Here is a 20092-nt window from a genome sequence, read left to right as displayed (position 1 = left end):
TCTACGCCCAACTGCATGATTGTGCTTCTGTCTACAAGCACAAGCTTGAAAGCTGTGAAACGCTTCAAAACTCAACTACTTGCCCCGGCACTGTGTAATCAGCGGGAGGGTGCTTCTTGCCAGCTTGCCGATTGGAAGGTTCGACGTGCTTCTCGTGTGCATCTCGTGAGGTCGCACGTCAGTCAAGTGTCGGAAGCGAGAGTTCCATCCTGAGCTCATGAGGAGCAGCCACCTTCTTCGGATATTACCACGGATGTGGCAAATCCCAAAATCCTACTTTCACAGACAATATTGGCAAGACAGTTCAGAATGCCGCACGTGTGAGCTGCAAAGCGTATATCAGGGTTAAGGTTTTCTGTGATAGCAGCCTGCCGCTGTGTTGCTGTATTGCGTGACGAGATCGGAAAGCATGGATGTATAGGCGCTGTGGCGAGTTGGATGGACTCCTGGACGTTTCCATACTGTCTTGTGTCTTTGATAAACAGATAAAGCATTAGTGTTGCGTTTTAGGAAGAGCAGATCACGACTGATTTTCATTCCTTCGTGTGCCAGCTGATCCCTGCATGGCTTGCGTTTCGATGATACTTGATAGCTACTCAGTTGATCCTAGGCGCCTCCGCAGGGTTATGTTTCGACGAGTCAGCGATAACTATTCGGTCGATCGGGCCGCATCGCTCGAGGTGTAGAGATCTACGGATGTCGGTAATGAGCCCAGTCTGCTGGCGTACTGCCTACTGCCCGCCACATTCTAGAATCTTCTAAAAGTAGTTTGTTTGTCTGCGGTCTGCATATAGTGCTAGCAGACGAGCAATCGACTCAAGCAGGTATACCGTATTTCCGCAAATAAAAGGCCGTCCTCGTATACGACGCCTTCCTCGTATACAAGGCCGGGGCAGGGGGCGATTGAAAAAATAAAAGACCGTCTCCGATTAGAAGACCGGGCCTACTAAATGAGTCTTTGTTCTTGTGTTAAAAATAGAAGACCGTGCTCCAACTGTGGGAAAAAATAGAAGACCGTGCTCAAACTGTGTAGAAGAAAATGGAAGAACGGGGGTAAAACTGTGTGGCGAGAAATAGAAGACCGGGGGGGGGGGGGGGGGGTCAAACTGGGTTGAAAGAATAAAAGACCGTCCTCGAATACAAGACCGTCCTCGATTATAAGGTCGGGTTAGGACGAGGTTGAAAAAATAGTAGACCGGCCTTCTATTTGTGGAAATACGGTATGTAGTAACTGCTGTACCGGTAGTTGTTGTTGTTGTTGTCTCGTGGCATTCCCTGTACAGGCGGTCGACCGGCCGGTCGTGCGCTGTGCCACGTCCTAACGACGCGTCGACGTGTCCGTCGCTGATCGCCCCATTCCAAAGTTCACACCTACTGTTACCAGACCGCGATGTTCTTCCTCATACATTAGCAAGCACTGTAGATCTACATGATGGAGCATTAGCAAGCACTGTCTGTAGATCTACATGATGGAGCATTAGCGAGCACTGTACATGATGAAGGGAGTGTAGAATCACTGTTACTGTTACTGGTGTTAGAACACGCGGCTATGACTGTATGAGGTCTACTGCTAGACTGGGATGAGCCAGTGCCGTTGGACGCTTGCGAGAATCGTAGGCTGGGTGAGGTCAAGGTTCACACTCGAACTTTGCTAGCAGCTGCTTTCGCTCGCAAGCGAGGCCGCGCCGTGTTGAATCAACTAACACTTGCAGATCGTGAACACGTTCCATTCGTCGTTGTTGTTGTTTGGAAGGAAGCACGTAATGTCCTTCTCCAATTGCTAAAGTTTGACGCTATTCCGAAACACTGTATATCCCGGCTAGCATTTGATAGGTGTATACAGAGCAAAGATGAGATACAGTCAGGAGGCTTATTTTGAAAGATTTCAACTATTGCGTATTGTCGGCAAGTCTCTCCACTGGAGCACCCCGGCAAGCAAAGAAGGTAAAACTAACTTGGAATTCATCTCCTTCACCACGTGTTCTGTATTCTTCACCGGCCTTGCTTCTTTTACGCGTTATGGGAATCTTCCTGCCAGCATAACGAAACATTACTTCTTTGTCCTGGTTGGCTGTAATAATTGAAATACTGCCCTGTAATGATTCGGTGTTGTCTTCAGTTGTCTTGCTCTTTTTCTTTGCTGCCAATGAGTGTATCGAGGGGCTCGGTGCGCATGCGCAGTGTGGCATTGGAAAACTCCTGGATTCTTCTTTTACATTTTCCACGAGGTGAGCATTTCCTTGGTTGACTGAAATAAAAACCAACCAACCAACTATCTCCCTTATGTCATTAGGGGATTCTGGTGTCCTACTTGACCACTTTGTTCCTCACACTAGCCAGCTACCGTTTCTACAAGCACAACCATACTACGGTACCTACTAAAGAGAGCGTTCTTTCTGTTTTGTAGAGAACATGGTGTGTTATACCGCTTGCTATTGCGAACACTAAGTTTGCCCTGCGGGTGCGCCACTCGTATCAGCTTGTAGTTTACAAACACCGTACCGCTCTCGTACCGTTCGGATGGTTTGCGGCCAGAACCTTTGGAGCTCAAGATATCCATTGCTGAAAGAAAATTAATGCTCTCCTTTCGTTCAGGTACAGTACCCTTGTTAGACCAATGACTTTGTTCTTCTTATCACTGCTCTTTCGTAGCTGCATTTTGCGTTTGCACAGACACTAAGGACGTTTAGCAATGCGAAAATTCGAACTTTTTGTGGTGGTGATATTTCGCGAAAATCTGTTTCGAAAAAGAAAACTTGTGAGGTTTAGGCCGATTCCACACTACACCAAATCCTGTCTAAAAAGCCATTTTCAGGCACTTTTCAGGCAAGTTGCCATGGCAATCACTTTGAGAAACGCGCGAAAGTGAAAAGTGCTTGTCTACAAAGCAACACCAGCACCCTCTTTCAAGGCAACTTTTTACTTTTTCAGGACACTTTTCTGACTTTTCTTCAGCCTTTCGATTTTTCCGAATTTGTTTCCTGTCGTATCTTTCAGTTCTGGTGAGTTGTGAGCTGTCAACAATGCCTAGGGTCATGTTTAGCCAGGAGCTTGAGGGCAAGCTGATCGAGCTTTGGAACGGACATTTGAGGCGACCTCCGGGCGGTACAGTTCGCAGGAGCTACGCCGGAGGAGATCGCCATCAAGCTGAATTTGTTTGCTGAACAGCTCCGGGAGGAGGCAATCTTTACTGCGTCGATCGTCCATTCCAAAATCGACAACATGAAAACGAAGGCGAAAGGACTGTACGAGACGTACACAAAGAAAACTGCCACCGGAATGCCTGTTGGCGAGGTTGACAAAATATTCGACCTATGATCTGGAATCCGCCTACACAGCGTGGTCAAATTTCAAGATTTGGCACGCGAAAATGGGTGATATTCGAGGATTTCTACCAACAAAGAGCCTCTCGATCTCCACTACCTGTACCGCCGTTGCTAGATCAAGTACAGGAAAGCCTCACAGTCTAACCTTCAAAGCAAAGTCCCGTGATCGACACGTGTAGGTGTGAATGCAGCTTCACTTTATAAGCCACTTTATGCCTTCAAGGCAAAGCCACTTTCGGCGTAGTGTGGAATCGGCCTTAGCAATGCGAAATGACTTTTTCTCGAAGTTATTTGAATCTTGTAGTACCGTACCGTATATGCAGCTCAGTCTCAAGCAGGGGCTGTAAAATTACTACTCCCTGTAGTCAAATGCGTACCGAGAAAAGAGAAAGTTACTTTCGCAAATCACTGCAACTTCGCGTCCAAGTTTTCGAAGTTTCGAGCTTTTTTCTGCACTCATTCCCAGACTCAAATTTTCTTTCGAACTTTCGCATTGCTAAACGTCTTTACTAAGTCAGACTGTCCAACCTTGCCACATTTCCAAAGCAGGACACCTATAGAAAATGTATCCCAAGGCAATTGCCTCCCATGTAATTGTACACAAATGTTTTGGTCCAAAGCAGGACTGTCCTGCTTAAATCAGGACGGTTGGACAGCATGCTAAGTAGGGTGTGTGGGCTGTAAAACTGTAGTTTGCATTGAAGTTTTGTTCAAGCCAATCAATAGACGGAAGATAGCACAGGATATGGGCACTTGTAACTCGCTTCACGCAGGTGATTCTCGGTGATGAAGCAGGGATTGCTTCGCCAAAAAACTGTTTTGGCATTGTTCAGGTTCCTGGAAATTTAATAGCGATTGTTGCATCGCCTTAGAGGCTATCTGTCCATACAGCTTATGTAGGTCTGTTGGGTGGTGGAAGTGATGATTCCGCCTCGTGTTGCATGGTGTGTTATGGTTCCATCTACATAGGATAATGACGTCGTGGCTAATGTTGATCTATGTCAACCTAATACATCAACCTAAACCTAAATCAGGACTCTGTAAACTATGCTAAATGTTTGCTTTTCATATTATTTTATGCTTTCTGTATCTGCTTTTCATGATTTCCCAATAATTTAAACTGACTGACTTCTAAACCTGATACTAAAGTGTCTGTACTCGTTCTGTCGTATTGATGGATATTACACAGAACTGGAATCTGAATCTAAATATTAATTATTGAAACCGAACTAAGAAGTATCAAAGGTGACCTGCAGCAGAAACAAAATCTAATCAGTGAACTAAAATTTTAATGCTGCCGACCTCCAGTAGATACATCAGCTGGAGATGACCTAATTCGCATACAAAATTTGTTGCTAAAACTTCTAACCAAAGTAAATAAGAACTAAGGCTAAAACTACCATCAGAACTGATTGACTAACTCAAGAATGCTCACCTTACATAAGAAGGATGGAAACTTGGCAACTGCATGAGCTGTATGGGCAATAACTCCATGGCCATAGAAACCAAATATAACCATCTCCTTAGACGGTCGTGCAAGATCCTTGCTTCAAAGCGATGAACAGTGCAACCAAATTCTGCCTACTCAATGTTCGCCATGATCCGTTGTAACTGCGACTTCCTGTGTTAGCTCTGTTGTGTGCATTGCCTGTATTTCACATACCTTTCTGGATGGCATATTGGTTTCAGATAAGTCCTTTTCTGATGGATGAGGGTAATGCTTTTTTGGCATGCACATAATCCTAACGCTTTGCATTAATTTTCTCTCTTTGTTTCCTTCCCATGGCCACATGGTCATGTGAGGGTGTGTTCCAGGATGCAGGACTGCATTGACACGCTCTCTCACCAGCAGCCATGTTTGTGAGCCATCTGTCATTCATTGTGCACAGGTAGGCAGCCTTGTGGTGTATAAGTGTTGGACTCGGTAGGAAGTCTGTAGTCCAATATGCAGTCTAAATCCTGTAAACAATCCGATGGCATGCCCCTAGGTGTCTATAGGTAGTGGAACCCCCAGTATGCAGAGTCATAAATATATCACTAGATCCTAATCCGACTCCCTACTAGACTTTCGACTGTTTATAGGACAACAACTGCCTACTGAGTTCAGCATATGTTTGAACAAAATGTTGACTCAAGTGTGGAAGATATTGCATGAAGGACTCTTCTGTCGCTGTTCATTAACTCCTCATGTTTTTCTTTCGGTGGTATGGACCTAGCAGTCAGCGTTTCATGTGAGTAATGCTCGTAGCACGCAGACAGTGGTTGGTATAGGAATAAGAAAGGCCAGCGGCTTCTGAAATCATCTTCGTCATGGAGTCTAACTTATTATGGGAGAGCGGGCTTTTGAAAAACCAGCAAGGCAAATCGCTAGAGAGTATCATACCTGGTGAGCACGCAGCTCGCTGAAACAGCCTGTCAACGTCTGGGTGGATCTTCGACAGCAGGGTATATTCTAGAACGAATTTCCAACCGGTTACGGTCCAATGAAGAGTGGGGGGGGGGGGGGGGTCCGGAGGTCCCCCGCGGAATTTTTTTCAAAATACAACCCAAATATGGCACTCGACAGCAACTTAACAGATTTCTTGGTGCTGGAGTGTAGCAAAGATATAAGCAGCTCCATTCACCCACAGAAGGTACGGGCGGTTGGAACTGATTTGTAACTTTTCAACTGGTCGCCAACAATTTCAACCGGTCGAAAACTGGTTGGGGCGGTTCTAGAAAATTCCCTGACTGTCGTAGCGCTTGATGATCCTCACCTGCCGTGGGTCCTTGATGCAGCCAGATGATGTTGTCTCAGTTCCTTTTATTCCACCGCGGTGATTTTTACTCATGAAGTCGGTAGAAAGCGTTATATGGACATTGTCGCCTTCGCCTTCAAAGCTGAGGTCCTGCTTTCTCAGTTTTAGCCTGGATTTCGCCACCTCTCAAGCAGAAATGCGACGATATCTGGAACCAAACATACATCGATAGCTTCCGCGGGTCGCATGAAGTGTCAGTATCTGCGAAGTACTCACTCATCTTCTCCCAGTCCCTATCGCTGATCGGACGCTTATGTTGAACTGCTGGTTCCCGGCCTTCTCGCTTCTTCTCCTTCAACACAGCGTCCAAAACCTTGTTCGCCCCCTGGAATGCTCCATCGGTGAAAATGTTCACTATTGGCTGATGATTTGTGACTTGTCGATGGATTGCGGATCGAGCTGCAAGCAAGGAATTTCGCTTGTACTCAGAAAAGTCCTGTTTACGGACGTTAGCGTAGAACTTTTCTAGGGCATCCGCCAGCTCCGGTGCGCTGACTGAAGAGAAATCAAGCGCAGCACCAATACTGCTCTCTTTACAGTAAGTATCGAAAACTCGTATCCAGTACGATGTGGCTGACGCTGTAGCAGCCGGTGTTGATTGTTTCAACAAAGTTTTGATCTCGGCAGCACCTGCACTGCCAAACCGTTTTTTCGGAGGAGGTTCATCAGCCATATTTTCGACTTGTACTTTGCCAAACTTTGAAGATAAGTGAAGGCAGAATGGCTTGGCTCGCTGTTTATATACCGACTCCGGAATTGGCGCGCTGCTCCCAGATTGGTCAAATCTTCCCATCGAAACCGACGATGATTGGCTCCCGCCAAAAGCGATCTTCTAATCGAAACCAACCGGTAACAAAGCAATCCTCTAATCGACACCAACCGGTAACGATTGGCTCCCGCCACAAAGCTGCACGAGCGTGTTCTCCAAGGTCGTCACCTCACATGCACCAGAACGTGTACGATCGATCCTCATTCCTCAATCAACACTGAGGTTGAACAAGATTCCGTCATCAAGTACACGTGAAAATCGTTCTCAGATTCATGCAAGAACGTGCCAGTCGGTTTAGGATAGTGAAGTAACGTTAGTTCTGCGTGCATGTACGTACTACAGTGTAGTACATGTTTGACGAACAGGACTCGTTTGTCGGGTTTTAGGGACGAGAGGGTGAATATGGAGAGGTATAAGTCTAATATTACCTTCAGCCTCGTGAATATGGGCGAATATTCACTAGTTATACAAACCTCGGCTTCGCCTCGGTTTGTATACTAGTGAATATTCGCCCATATTCACTCGGCTTCAGGTAATATTATATACTTATGTGCATGCATTGAGACGATTTGGTTCGGACGTGAGAATGGGCTGCGACTTATAATCGGGGAAATACGGTAATAATTATATGAGCTACGTTGTGTGTTGTGTGTGTGTTATTCCAGGTCAACATGTCATATGTCCCCATATCTTTACCGTCTCCTAAAATGGAGAGGCAATACACTGTGGCCGTCTATGGTTGCGACAGTGTTTTGCAAAAACAAATGACAGGTGTTCCGTTCTATCCTGGGCTTTCAGGGTAATTAGGCAGGGCAGGGGAAATAGAGGTCTGCTGGTGATTCCATGGCATTTTCGGTCGTTTCTTGTCTAAATATAGGCTTGAAACAAAACAAATCTTGCGCAGAAATGTGATTTCAAAATGGCCATATACCTGTGAAAACATTGCTTGAGGTCCGTAGCTATGATGTTTCATTACAGCGATGGGTTGTGAAGAAAACAAATCTGATCTCTAATGCCTGGTCCCCACTAGCCCGATTTTCGGCCGATGCTCAGACACCGACCCCGACATGAAACCGGGCGATGGGGTCGGGCTACCTATACACACACAAATTTGTCGGAAACCTGTGCAACAACACCGTCCACACCTGGCAATTTTCGCGCCGATCTGGAGGATCACGACATGGAAATCCGGTCGCACGTCTAGCGGCCCCGGGGTGCTGACCATGCAACCGTGGATAAGCGGAACATGCATGATTATGCGATGCAGCGTGCTGGTCACATCGCGGATCAACATGACTTTGTGTGCTGCGCGCAGCATTATGTACGCGCTGAGGGCGCCGGCCCCGGTCAATCGACTGGATTTCCATGTCCCCTAGAGTACATTCAGATACACCCAATAGAGAGTTTACTCTTTAAGTTCTTTCAATTTGGAACGTGAGTAACGTGTGTTGAATCACTTTTTCACCGTGAGTTGACCGTCTGTCGCGTTGAAATGTCAGGTTGCAACGTGAGAAGTGCCATTTTGGCCATGCATGATCTCCCCTTCGAAATTAAAAACGAAACGTGAAGCGTAAACTTCAGCCCTCACCAACGCTGTACAAAATGTGACTCGCCCGTTTGTCAACGGTCGCGCTAATCGACCAATCAGCGTACAGCTAATGTACCAAAATTCTCAAACGTACCGTAATTCCTTGGTTCATACGGTGTAGTTTCCATAGATTTGTTATGGACCAACGTCTCCTTTCGATAGATACCAACAGATCGTCCGCTTCAAATTTTACGATTTGATTGCCGTTTGGCCGAAAATTACCTCCGAAACCGGCCTCCAGTCGTTTCCCTTCAAGACTTTCCAGGTGGACCTATGGGTACCGCGGCCAGCCACCATGTTTTCAAAATGGAGGTCGACGCTTTTGAAATCCGTGTAGATGATGGTGAGGGCTTAACTTTAATAAAGAAAAAAAGACCAAACTAGAAGTTACGCTATAATGTCCACTAACACCACCAGTTACTAAACAATCAGCTCGTGCTTTAACTCTCTAAAATTATTACATTCAGATGCCCACCATGCTTTCCCATACCCACCCTATACCATATTTTCGGCAATGCTGGCCAGGGCGATTAGCAGTCTGTGATAGGCATATGCGGATAATGCCGGCAGAAAAATTGGCAGAATTCGGTACTTTTTCTGGTAAGTTTCTTGCATGTTTGGTATGTGGATAAAGAAATGGAGCAGAATTCGAGGAATTGCCTTTGGTTTGTATGGTTCTGCCAATTTCACTGCTTTTCGAGCAGAATCTGCCACCTTTTCGAGCATTATCTGCCAATGCCTAGTCTGCGAGCTCTAAATTTTCACGCGTTTTGAACAAAATCCACACAAAGGGCCTGAAGTGATGTGGCGCTTATTTTAGACGGGCCGCTATAAAAGATATGCGAACATTTCTCCTCCTTAATCCTCCATACTCTCTCAGCCAACAGGCACATGACAACCCCCAATAGCCATAACATAATACAGTGCTGCGCAATGAAATCCACACGCGCACACACGCACACACGCACACACCGTGCACTTGCAAGACATGCAAATAATAATAGTCTGGTCTAGCCCTGTGCAGAACGTACTCTACTACAGGTGGAATCCTGATAATTCGAATATGGCTTAAAAAGTTTTTCCAGGACCGATTTCTATCAATTACGATTCCCACATAAAAATTTCTGATAATTCAAACCTCAAACTGGACATGTCCGGTAAATTAGAAGTCCCACAGATTCCACTTACATAGAAAATGTGTGGGATTTGTGCTGATAATTCGAAGTTAGCAAAGTGTAATTCGAAGTTCACTGTACACTGTACTGGTCAGTTCAGTTTGCACAAGCAGGCTGTGCCGGTCAGTTCAGTGTCCGTAAAATTTGTGTCCAAGGTCCATAGCGCAACTCTGCGTGACCATGAGAGCATTTTGACACACATATTGTGTTGTGGGTTCATGTTTGGATAATTAGAATGTCCGGATAATTAGAAGTTTTTTCCTGGCATTTTGAGGGTCGAATTATCAAGATTTCACCTGTACTATGGGGAGTCAGTACGCATACGTTGCTTTGGCCCAAATGGCGTCAACACTACTAAATTTACGCCATTTCTTTCGTTCATTACGAGTACGGCGGAAGATAATGTGAATGCTCTTTAAAAGATGCCAGCAAAGTACAAGAGATAGAGATACACCGTAGAGGTTAGTGGATACCTGGATTGTGTGCTGCTGTAGCTGCTCACTAGATCTGCATAGTACATATTGGCAAGTACATTGTGCTAAAAATGATATACAGTACTGCAGTACACACACACACGGGCGCGCGTGCGTATTCACACGCAGCAAAGTGCTCGTTACTCACACATTCATGTCTAGCTTCCACATCCGTCCTCCATCACGACTATATACCAGGCAGTCATTGAACAGAGCAAGGGATGGGAGATAGGCGCTAATGCCACAATGGAGCAATTGATGCACCTCTTGGGTTACAACGTTGTGGACTATAGCTGTGAAAGGGCCAACAATGGCAATACAGTCCTCAGATAATGTGCATGCCGCAGAACATTGCAGGTCTGCATCGTTGAGTCGGCTTGCTACCCTCCACTTACCACCGGCATCTTGTTGAAAGAATACACCATCGCCTCCGCCGACCATGTACAGGGAACCATTACACTGCACAATTGATGCATGGGCACTCCGACCTGGCAGGGGAGAAAGTGAACTTACAAACCTATTAGTGGATGATTTCCACTGGTTATCAGCGAAAGAGAAACTGCTTATGTGGTAAGTAGATTTCATTAAAGTTAACCCTTTAAGAGCCGCCCCATACTTGAATGCGTCGTAAACGACGCATTCAAATGCAAAACTTCAAAAGATCGTAACTCAGTCCAATCTCGCTCAAATCCAGTGATCGAAATATCCAGGGCGAAGAGAAATCTCTCACCTGTCGGGAGAAACAATCCGCGAAGCGCTGCGAGCAACGGTTCCTGAGATAAATCACTCGTAAGTTGAGCCGCGATCGCGGCAATTTCAAAAGCGCGCAGTGCGACTTTAGTATTGAGAATTTTGAGACTTTTCGTCAAGTTGGCTTACTCGAATTTGCACGGGTTTCACTGTTGATATTGTCAAGAGTACACAGCGAAAAAATTGGAACTCCACGATCGAGTAAAATGAAATATCTGGAGCGGGACGCAATTGGACGCATTTGGGGCATTTTTCGTACTGTCGCTGCGATCTAGCGCTGGATAGACGGTGTGCTGGCTATCATCATCGACCTCATTCTCTTCCTCTCGCGGAGACCTTTCCAGGAAGCCCTAGATTGTGAGGATTGAGTGAGTAGAACTGAAGCTATGATCCAAAGAACACGAAAAAATGCACAATTTTGAAAATTTCCTCCGGCTCTTAAAGGGTTAACTGATCCTCACCACCGAGAAGGGTAATAGAGCTACCGGTAGCATGCATAGCGCAGTAACGATGCATCTCATAAGGTACATCGGTGACCTTCACCCAACGGCCCGTCTCTCCAGCTGCTTTCCCTTGCTCTGCGGTGATTTTCAGGATAACTGGAGACCTCGCTACCTCGTGACAGAACATGTACAGTGTGTTGCCATGCAGAGCGAGCGCCGGGTGAAATGCGGTGTTCTCCGGCATGGGGAAGTCTTGAAACGCTTCCAGGTTGCTGTACTGGCGGATGCAGGTGATCGCACCATTCCCGTCACTACACATGACAACTAGAGAGTCGTCAAAGACGATGTTAGTACTCCCGACTTCTCTTCCAGTACCACAGATCACTTTAGTCCACTGCAAAACACGGAAAGCACAGCAAACTCTGTGTCATCGCACACGTGCTGGAGATAGGCAAGTAGTTATCACTCAATGCTGCCACAATGCTGCACAAACTTTATATTTCTTGTTCAACAATGTCCAATAATGATCACCAAACTCGAGGCTGGGATACCATCGTACTTGCCCTTCCTAATGTTCACCAGACACAACCTTATAGCACTAGTTCTGTTCTTGGTTTTGACTGATGGAATACCTTACCACAGCCCACCCATTCCCCAACTGATGGAACATCCTATCTCACCCACCCATTCCCTGACTGATACAACACACTCCACAAATGGACAATTTCCTTTTTTTCCGATGTGCTGGCCACACTTTGCAGGCAACTTTTTTTAGCCCTCAACAATGGCCTCTCCAATTACACTGCCCCTCTGGCGTGTGCCATGTACGTTGATCCCGAGTACACCGCACCTCGCCAGCATAGCTCATGATGCGCCTACGCACCCATGGCATGGGTGCGTAGGCGCATGCATTCTTGTACTGTTGTTTCGTCGTGATTTCGTCAGCAGGGAGAGGAGTCATTAGGCGACCTCAGACCTCTCTGAGTAGAGTGTCAGCGATGCTTGAAATTGGTGCTTACTGGGCTAGAGCAAAAACGCGTTGAAGCCAACAAGGGGACGATACGAGCAGCCAGTTTACACCATCTGCGCACCAGGACACTATCCTTGATCTTTGGTCGATGAGTAGCAAATCAGCGGGCTCCATTCCTTGGCAACGATTATGCGGCATGGCACAACAGCCCTTTCCGATGGTGGAACACACTGTGCCCCCCCCCCCCCCTGCCGGCTGATGAAACGCATTGCCCTCCCCCTTCTCTCTCTCTCTCTCTCTCTCTCTCTCTCTCTCTCTCTCTCTCTCTCTCTCTCTCTCTCTCTCTCTCTCTCTCTCTCTCTCTCTCTCTCTCTCTCTCTCTCTCTCTCTCTCTCTCACACACACACACACACACAAACACACATACACACACACGCACACGCAAACACACACACACACACACGCACACACTGCCTCCAATACCAGCCTATGCTAAACTGTACTGGAGATAAGCAGGGTACACCGTAACAAGAAGAAACAGTCAGTGGATGGATGTTCCCTATAAGTTAAAGCATCTTAGATTTAAACTAAATTGCACACGAGTTCTACCAGCGGCTAGATCCCAGTAACCAGTAAGACATATACACAGCGCTACTTGAGGGGCGGGATTTTCTAAAGTTGTTTGCAGCAGATGTCCCCTCCTCTTCAATCCCTCCTCCTCAAAGTCGTGCAGTTGCTCTTGTTATGCTAGCACTCGTACACTCTGCATGCTCACCTTGGATTGTTGGTTGATTCGTTCAATCTTCTGCGCAGTCAGACCACTCAGCAAATGATCACTTTGTCTTGTCACTCCAGCTTCTCCAGCACCGCTAGACCCAGACTAGAGCATCAAACAGGAAGAGAATCAAAAACACTGTTAGTGGCAGCTATTGTTTCACTGCTGTCTTCAGGCAGAAATAACAGCAGACAACTGTACTAGAGATGCCGATTCCGCAACTAAACAGATGGGACACAAGGAGATTATGCTGCAAAACAGGAAAATTTTATGCCGACTGCGGTATGGAAAACTGGTTTACTGAAATTTTCGTGCCACCGAACCGTTGATTTTGGGAAAAACGAAAATAATACACCACCGAAAATTCCTGGTTTTACAGTACAGGAGAGTATCATAGCTGTACCCAGTTCTCTACCATGGTGTCGACGTACTGTACTTGTCCAATGCTCTACTTCAAGGCATGATTATTCTGCCTAGATCATGGGCAAGACATTAGAGAGCAGACCCAAGAGCCCTTCCTCAAAGTACTACAAGGCGGTGAGGCGTAAGAGTATTATCAAGAGTAGATAAACAAGAATGTGCAACTCCACATCTCTTCTGCACAAAATCGGTTGTGGCAACAAACGCGATTAGGCCGGCTGCAGGGACGCCGTAATGTCGCACTCGCCCCAGCACCATTCAAACAATTCCCTTTGGCAGTTCACGGCACGAACTTCAACAAAGCCCCGTGAATGCGTACCAGGGGAAGGCTAGACAGCATGTCTCTAGACATCAATAGGCATCGTATGAAAAGCCAGTCAATAGCACTAAAGAGCGAAAGCCTTTGTCACGGTTTGGTTTCACTCGCGCACCGGGCCCGAGCTGGCAGCACAAACAAACGCCGGACGCGAGCTGGCAGCACAAACAAACGCCGTACTCACACGAGACCGTTGGGCGAACGGATGGCCACAGCCATCAAAAACAGGAACAAACCCATCCACGGCTCTTTCTCTTGCTAGCTGTGCTGCTGTGTGCATCCAACTGTTTTGCAATTTCTCCCTCCCACCCACGCCTCCTGGTATTTATTATCGGTCTACACTATCCTACGTCTCACAATGAGTGCCACTCAGCATGATGGTACTCCAAGCTACATTGTATTTGATCTGTCCTAGCTCACTATTCTGGACAAAATATTAATTCAATTGCAATGAAGCGACGGGGGCCGACGGGGGCATTCGGCGGCTTGGTCTGATTCCTAGCTTGTTGGTAACCGGCTTGAGATTTCCAAGGTTGCTATGACAACGTGCAGTCATGCGCAGGGCCACCCAACATGCATTTGGGGGCCCAGGAAAGACAGAAACGCGTTGCTAGGCAACAGCAAAAGCGCTCGGCGAGTATCACGCTACTCATGCAGCACGCACGTTGGCTTAGGGTATCACGCTACCCTTGCGCTGCGGGGTACCACATTGCCCCTCGCTGGAATCAGACCCGCGCCCCGGATACCTTGCGCTGGCCTCCTGACGGCCAAACTCAACCAACTTGTGCGCTGTGACTGGGGTTGTGCATGTATTAGCAACATAATGTGGCCCAGGTCGGCAGACTTTCAATTAGCCAAGCGAGCTACTCAGGCCAGGGTGCATGATCACTATTCGCAGCACTTATCGTCCATGCTGCAGTCGGGTTAATCTAGCAGATACACCGGCCCACGCGGAATTTTTGTTGACGTCATCTTTTTCAGAAAACATGACGAGAGTCGTACAGAGCACGTGATGGGCACTGACCTTCATCACGAGTTTGTGTTTTCAAAAACGAAAAACACTCCCGCTTCTGTAGTTTTTTTCCGTGCACGGGTTTTTGCTGAGGTCAAAAGTGTGTCGTGCACTTTCCTCCGGCAGGACACGACTTGAAGTGATGTTCGGCCAAGCAAGATTAGGTGCCGAGACTGCGAGAGTCTCAATATCAGGGTTCGTGGTCAACTTTTCCACTGCGTGATATTTCGCCCACGGTTTTATGTTCACTCATGGACAGCAACCCTTTGGTGGCTGACGAGCGTTTCGCTGCCGGCGTTTTCCGCCATGTTTTCTACCTGTCGATCACCAAGGGCCACACCGATGCTTTCTTCCACACAGAGATAAGATCCATCTCAAAACAACGAGCTGATTCCAGAAGATGACAGAAGGACGCTGCTTGAGTTCACAGGCTCATGCGCTTGGTGTACCGACTTCAAATTTTCCGATTGGCCTCGGCTGTGAAAACTGGAGGCTGCGAATTCATCAGGTAAAATGGCAAGTTTAGCAAAATGTAAAGCCCGGCCAAGTGCATGAGGCAAAACGTCCCAAAACTACTCACAGCGTGTGCGTCCTGCAGTATGACTCATGATTTTCAGAAAAGATGACGTCTATAAAACATTCCACCGTAAGCCAACCCATCCCGGAGTTGCACACTCTTGTTTATACTTCCTCCGCGTCATCGAAATTGTCGCAGTTTGACTTATGATATAAAACTGGGTATCTACTCACAAGCAGTCGTACCACAGCTAAGGAATCGGACATAGACTATAGTCATCAGTATAGGGTGACGGCAAAGTTCTATTTTCTGTTGTTAGAAGCTGAAAATTTTGAACTAGACACAATTTCTTCGCTGATGTCGTTGCAATGGTACTTTAGACTCGCTGAGACCAGTCAGGCGTTGCAGCCTGCATATTTCTCGCGCTTATAGCCATTCAGTCAAAAACTCATCACTGTTTTACCTGAGCTGGGGTGAGAATGACTTCGTGGAACAAGTGGCAGCGCTTGGAGGAACATCGAGGGGTGAGCAAACTAATGCATACAAGAGCGAAACATGTATCGCTCTTGCATTCATGCAAAGGAATGCTGCGACAATCAGTAGCTGAGTACCTGCAAGGGCCGTGTAGACTCTGCATGTACACTGTAGTGCTAGTTGCTGATGCACGTGCAGGTACTGTACCAGAGATGCTGAAAAAGAGTGCACGCTCGACGTGATAGGACATGTATACTAACCTGCATAAGCAATGACCACACAACTAAAATGAATGGGCATCCCACGGCTACAAAAGTTCATTTCAACATCGAGGTGATTCCGCCGACGGTAATCAATCGACCTCGCAACGATCGCGTATTCTTACTGCATTGGTGGTGAAGTAGAAATCATCCAGAGTTAGCAAACGACAAGCATAGCAGCTCTTGTACTGTGGAGAATGTTAAAGCGTTTCAGATGAGGTGCGACCAACTTATACTTACAACCTTCCTGGAAAATTTGCGCAACGATATTTTTTTGGTCCATTGACCTGTTCCCGGGGAAAATTGCGATTCCGCGGCCGCGTTTTTTTCCGCGTTTTTTGCGATTTTTAAAAGGCCGCGTTTTCCGCGATTTTCCCGCGTTTTTTGACCTTTTTTGTTTAACTAAACGTACACACAGTGCACTGTTCGGTCAGCAACGTCTCATCGTGGCGGCTTTTTACTCAAATATGACGAGTGCTTACACCAGAGACTTGTAACTGATTGATTTCACTACATACTCACTGAAAATTGCCGCACATCAATATTATTCACCGCATGTTTACCGCAAATTCACCGCAAATTATGCCATATTATGCCGCGTTTTTCCCCGCGTTTTTTTGCGATTTTTTTCCGCAATTTTCCCCGGGGACAGATTGACATCAGCGACGAATGGGCTTTCAGCTCCGTGTGAAACTCTCAGTCCACCTGTCCTGGAACCTTACTCTAGACTTCAGACTATCATCCTACGTAATAATTTTTGTATGGTTTAGCTTATGGAGTTGTCAGTAACAAGTCACATGTCAAACTGCGACAATTTCAATGACGCGGAGGAAGTATACTCTTGGTAATACAGAGTTAAAGTGTACTGTCTTGTGCAGGCGCACAGGAAATGCAAGTATTTATTTTTTTACTAAGTACACAGCCTACTGGTCAGAAGGGGAGAAGACAACAGAATATACAATAGCAAAACAGCAGGGAGAGTAGGGGCTGCAAAGCAAACCTGTGCTGGTGAGGCAAGCCCACAACACCGACCTATGGTCTCGGCGTTAGCGCGAGCTTGCGCACCATAGCCTAAAAGAAGGGGGTGATTTAGTAGTCCTAATTCACTTCTAAGTTTAGTCCCATCTTGTATGGTGTTGTACTTTCCAGCTCTGTCTTGCACTGTTCTTGTTGTAGCATATAAGTAGTATTACGTCGAGCCGGTTTCATGCCAGGCACATGAAATAAGAAAGTACCACGAACAACCTAACAAAATGGGGACCACTCATATAACTCAGAAATTGCGACGGACTCGACCATTTGAAAATAATTTGAAACAGTGGGCCAAGAGCGCAGTGTGGAGAGGTGGACAGTTTCAAATTACTCATATAGTCCATGAAACAACAAGTTCAGCCTGTTGCTGTTGCTGTGTGACAAGTGTGTTGCCGCATGGGGACGTACCAGATATGTGACAGCTGGTGAAGGCGGAGGTGGGGCCTTCCGCAGCTTCTTCAATTTTCTGCCAGATGAACGACCAGAGTGCCTTGTCCCCGCCGCCTGCCCAGCTGCTGTTCTGAACTGTAATGGAACAGTACAAAAAGTAAGAGAACGAGAGAGAGAGAGAGAGAGAGAGAGAGAGAGAGAGAGAGAGAGAGAGAGAGAGAGAGAGAGAGAGAGAGAGAGATCATGACTAGGTGCATTAACCCGTTATGGACCATATGGGGTGGGATGTCCCACGGAAACGGAAATGTAGTTCTTTACCTGCTACTCGTATGTACGCGGATTCGTGGTACTTTCTTATTTCAATTTTGTATACAGTTCATGATTCACTGGGATCCAAACTTTGCAACAGAAGCGCTCCTCTGTGCGAGTTACACAGTCACCGGGATCAAAGGTCGAGTCACGGGAATGTCGCTCCATATCTGCATCAGGAATACAGTTGACTTCACCTATTCCCATAGAGCGAATTTTGTGATATGGCTAACCAGTGTCCATGTCTCGATTTCAACCCCTGCAACATTTACCCGGTTATAGCAAACAGTTTTCATTTATACTGAACCATTTCTTCTACGCCCGCTTATAAACTAAGTGCAATCTTGCTGTCACAGGCCACATTGTGTTGCTTGTATGGTATGAATGCATTTCGGTTATAAAGAACTTTGGTTATAACGAACTTTGGCTATAAAGAACTAATTCTCCCGCACAATGGTGTTCGTTATATCAGGAGTCGACTGTACTGTAAATCAACAAATTTTCGTTGGCGATTAAATTTCGCTGATTTCGCCGGCCAATGCCAATCGGCGAAATTAAATCGCCAGCGAAAATCTGTTGATTTACAGTACGCCGACCTTTGTACTACATTCGTGCATGAAACACCGATCACTTTTTTTGGACTCTTGCACGCCCACGGCGAAAGTTTTTCACCGGCAAAAATTTGTTGATTTACAGTATTTGAATGAGAGATTTCTCCACCTTCTTAGCTATTCAGGGACGTCGAAATCATTCAAAATAGCAGAACAAAAAAACGTGGACTCAAGGCGCTGAGCAAACAATGCTCAACTTGTTACGAGCAAAGAGAGAGAAATGGCTGAGACCAGACGACTTATGTCGGGATTCTGGTGTTGCCACTAAGGCACTGCCCTGTAGCTCTGGTGTTTGTACACTAAGACACTGCACTGTAGCTCTGGTGTTGCCACTAAGACACTGCACTGTAGCTCTGGTGTTGCCACTAAGACACTGCACTGTAGCTCTGGTGTTGCCACTAAGACACTGCACTGTAGCTCTGGTGTTGCCACTAAGACACTGCACTGTAGCTCTGGTGTTTGTACACTCCTGCTAGTACCGTATTTCCCCGAATATACATGTAAGTCGCACATTTTTACACTCAACTTCTGAGCCAACAACGGGGGTGTGACTTACAATCGAGCATGATTACTACTGAAGTGACTATACCGAAACGATATGACATGGACCTGGAAATAGGAGTGCGACTTATAATCGGGGAAATACACTAAGTGACGGTCCAGGGTTTTTTTCTTTCTTTTTTTCTGTCATTAATGTTTCCAGGAAGCACAAAACTACACAAATTGTCCACTGGGGACAAAAGATACGGACGGCCCACTAGAATTGTGAAATTAGAGGTGAATTGAGGTTGATTCAGTGGACGTGCGTTTTCGCTCCATCAAGATAATTGAAAGAGGATGAAAGGTTGCATGGGGTCCGGTAAAGATGATAGAAACAGGTGAGCTTGACATTATAAGAAAGAGGAACACATCATCCCCCCCCCCCCCCCTCCCCTTATAGTTCAATTGTTGGGAGTGGTAGGCCTAAGCGATACATTCGATGGGAGAATGTTCATAGTCTCAAAATCTGTCTTTATCAGCACTGAAATTTGTTAACAGATACCACCTGTTCGTTCATATGATAAGAAAATGAATTTTTGATGTTTTTCGTTGTGTTGATGCTACTTGTAGATGAGTCCTGTGTATCCATAGTAACCAGTTCTTCCCCAACCTCTTGGTCATGCGGTGAGTTTCATGGAAAACTCCTGCAACACAGCAAAATTGTCAACTACCCTTGTGGCCTCTGAAAAAGGGCCGTGAACTTGCCAAGTGATTGTGTGCTTCTATGTTGTTTCGACACAAGCCATAGTCTCGTGCTGCCATTGTATCAACAGTGTGGGATTAAAGGATTCATCTCATAGCTAATGGCGCAAGGGAAGTGGTACAGTCAACTTCGCTAATAAGGACTGCGGATATAACGACTGCGGATATAACGACAATTCGCAAATAACGACAGAATGTCCATGCCCAGAGCAAAATCCCATCCAACTGTAATACATATGAGACTTCAGGTATAACGACAATTTGCGAATAAGGACACTTTTCGATACCCCACCGAGTGTCGTTATAAGCGAAGTTGACTGTAATCCTATACAAACTAAATGAAACTGCAAGCACAACCTGTACCTGTCTGATGAAGGGGGTGTCCGAGTCACTTGCAGCATCAACTTGTGTAGATATTGCTGCAAGCTGAAATAGAGCAGGG

General features: G+C 46.3%; 1 protein-coding gene across 1 annotated transcript in view; it reads right to left on the bottom strand.

Moving 5' to 3' along the window:
- Window positions 1-10011: 10011 nt before the first annotated feature.
- The window catches only part of LOC135825015 (serine/threonine-protein kinase WNK-like), a 46603-nt gene continuing 36522 nt past the window's right edge, over window positions 10012-20092 (bottom strand). The window contains exons 6-9 of the mRNA XM_065337747.1: window positions 20014-20076; window positions 17507-17623; window positions 13068-13172; window positions 10012-11716 (exon numbers count right to left, since the gene is read on the bottom strand). Of these exons, the coding sequence (XP_065193819.1) occupies window positions 11318-11716; window positions 13068-13172; window positions 17507-17623; window positions 20014-20076 (684 nt within the window). The 3' untranslated portion in view covers window positions 10012-11317. The remainder of the gene's footprint in view (window positions 11717-13067; window positions 13173-17506; window positions 17624-20013; window positions 20077-20092) is intronic.

Source organism: Sycon ciliatum, chromosome 9 (assembly GCF_964019385.1).
Source record: "Sycon ciliatum chromosome 9, ocSycCili1.1, whole genome shotgun sequence".
Taxonomy (NCBI): domain Eukaryota; kingdom Metazoa; phylum Porifera; class Calcarea; order Leucosolenida; family Sycettidae; genus Sycon; species Sycon ciliatum.
Note: the sequence above shows the minus strand (reverse complement) of the source record. Positions and strands in the feature narration are given on the sequence as shown.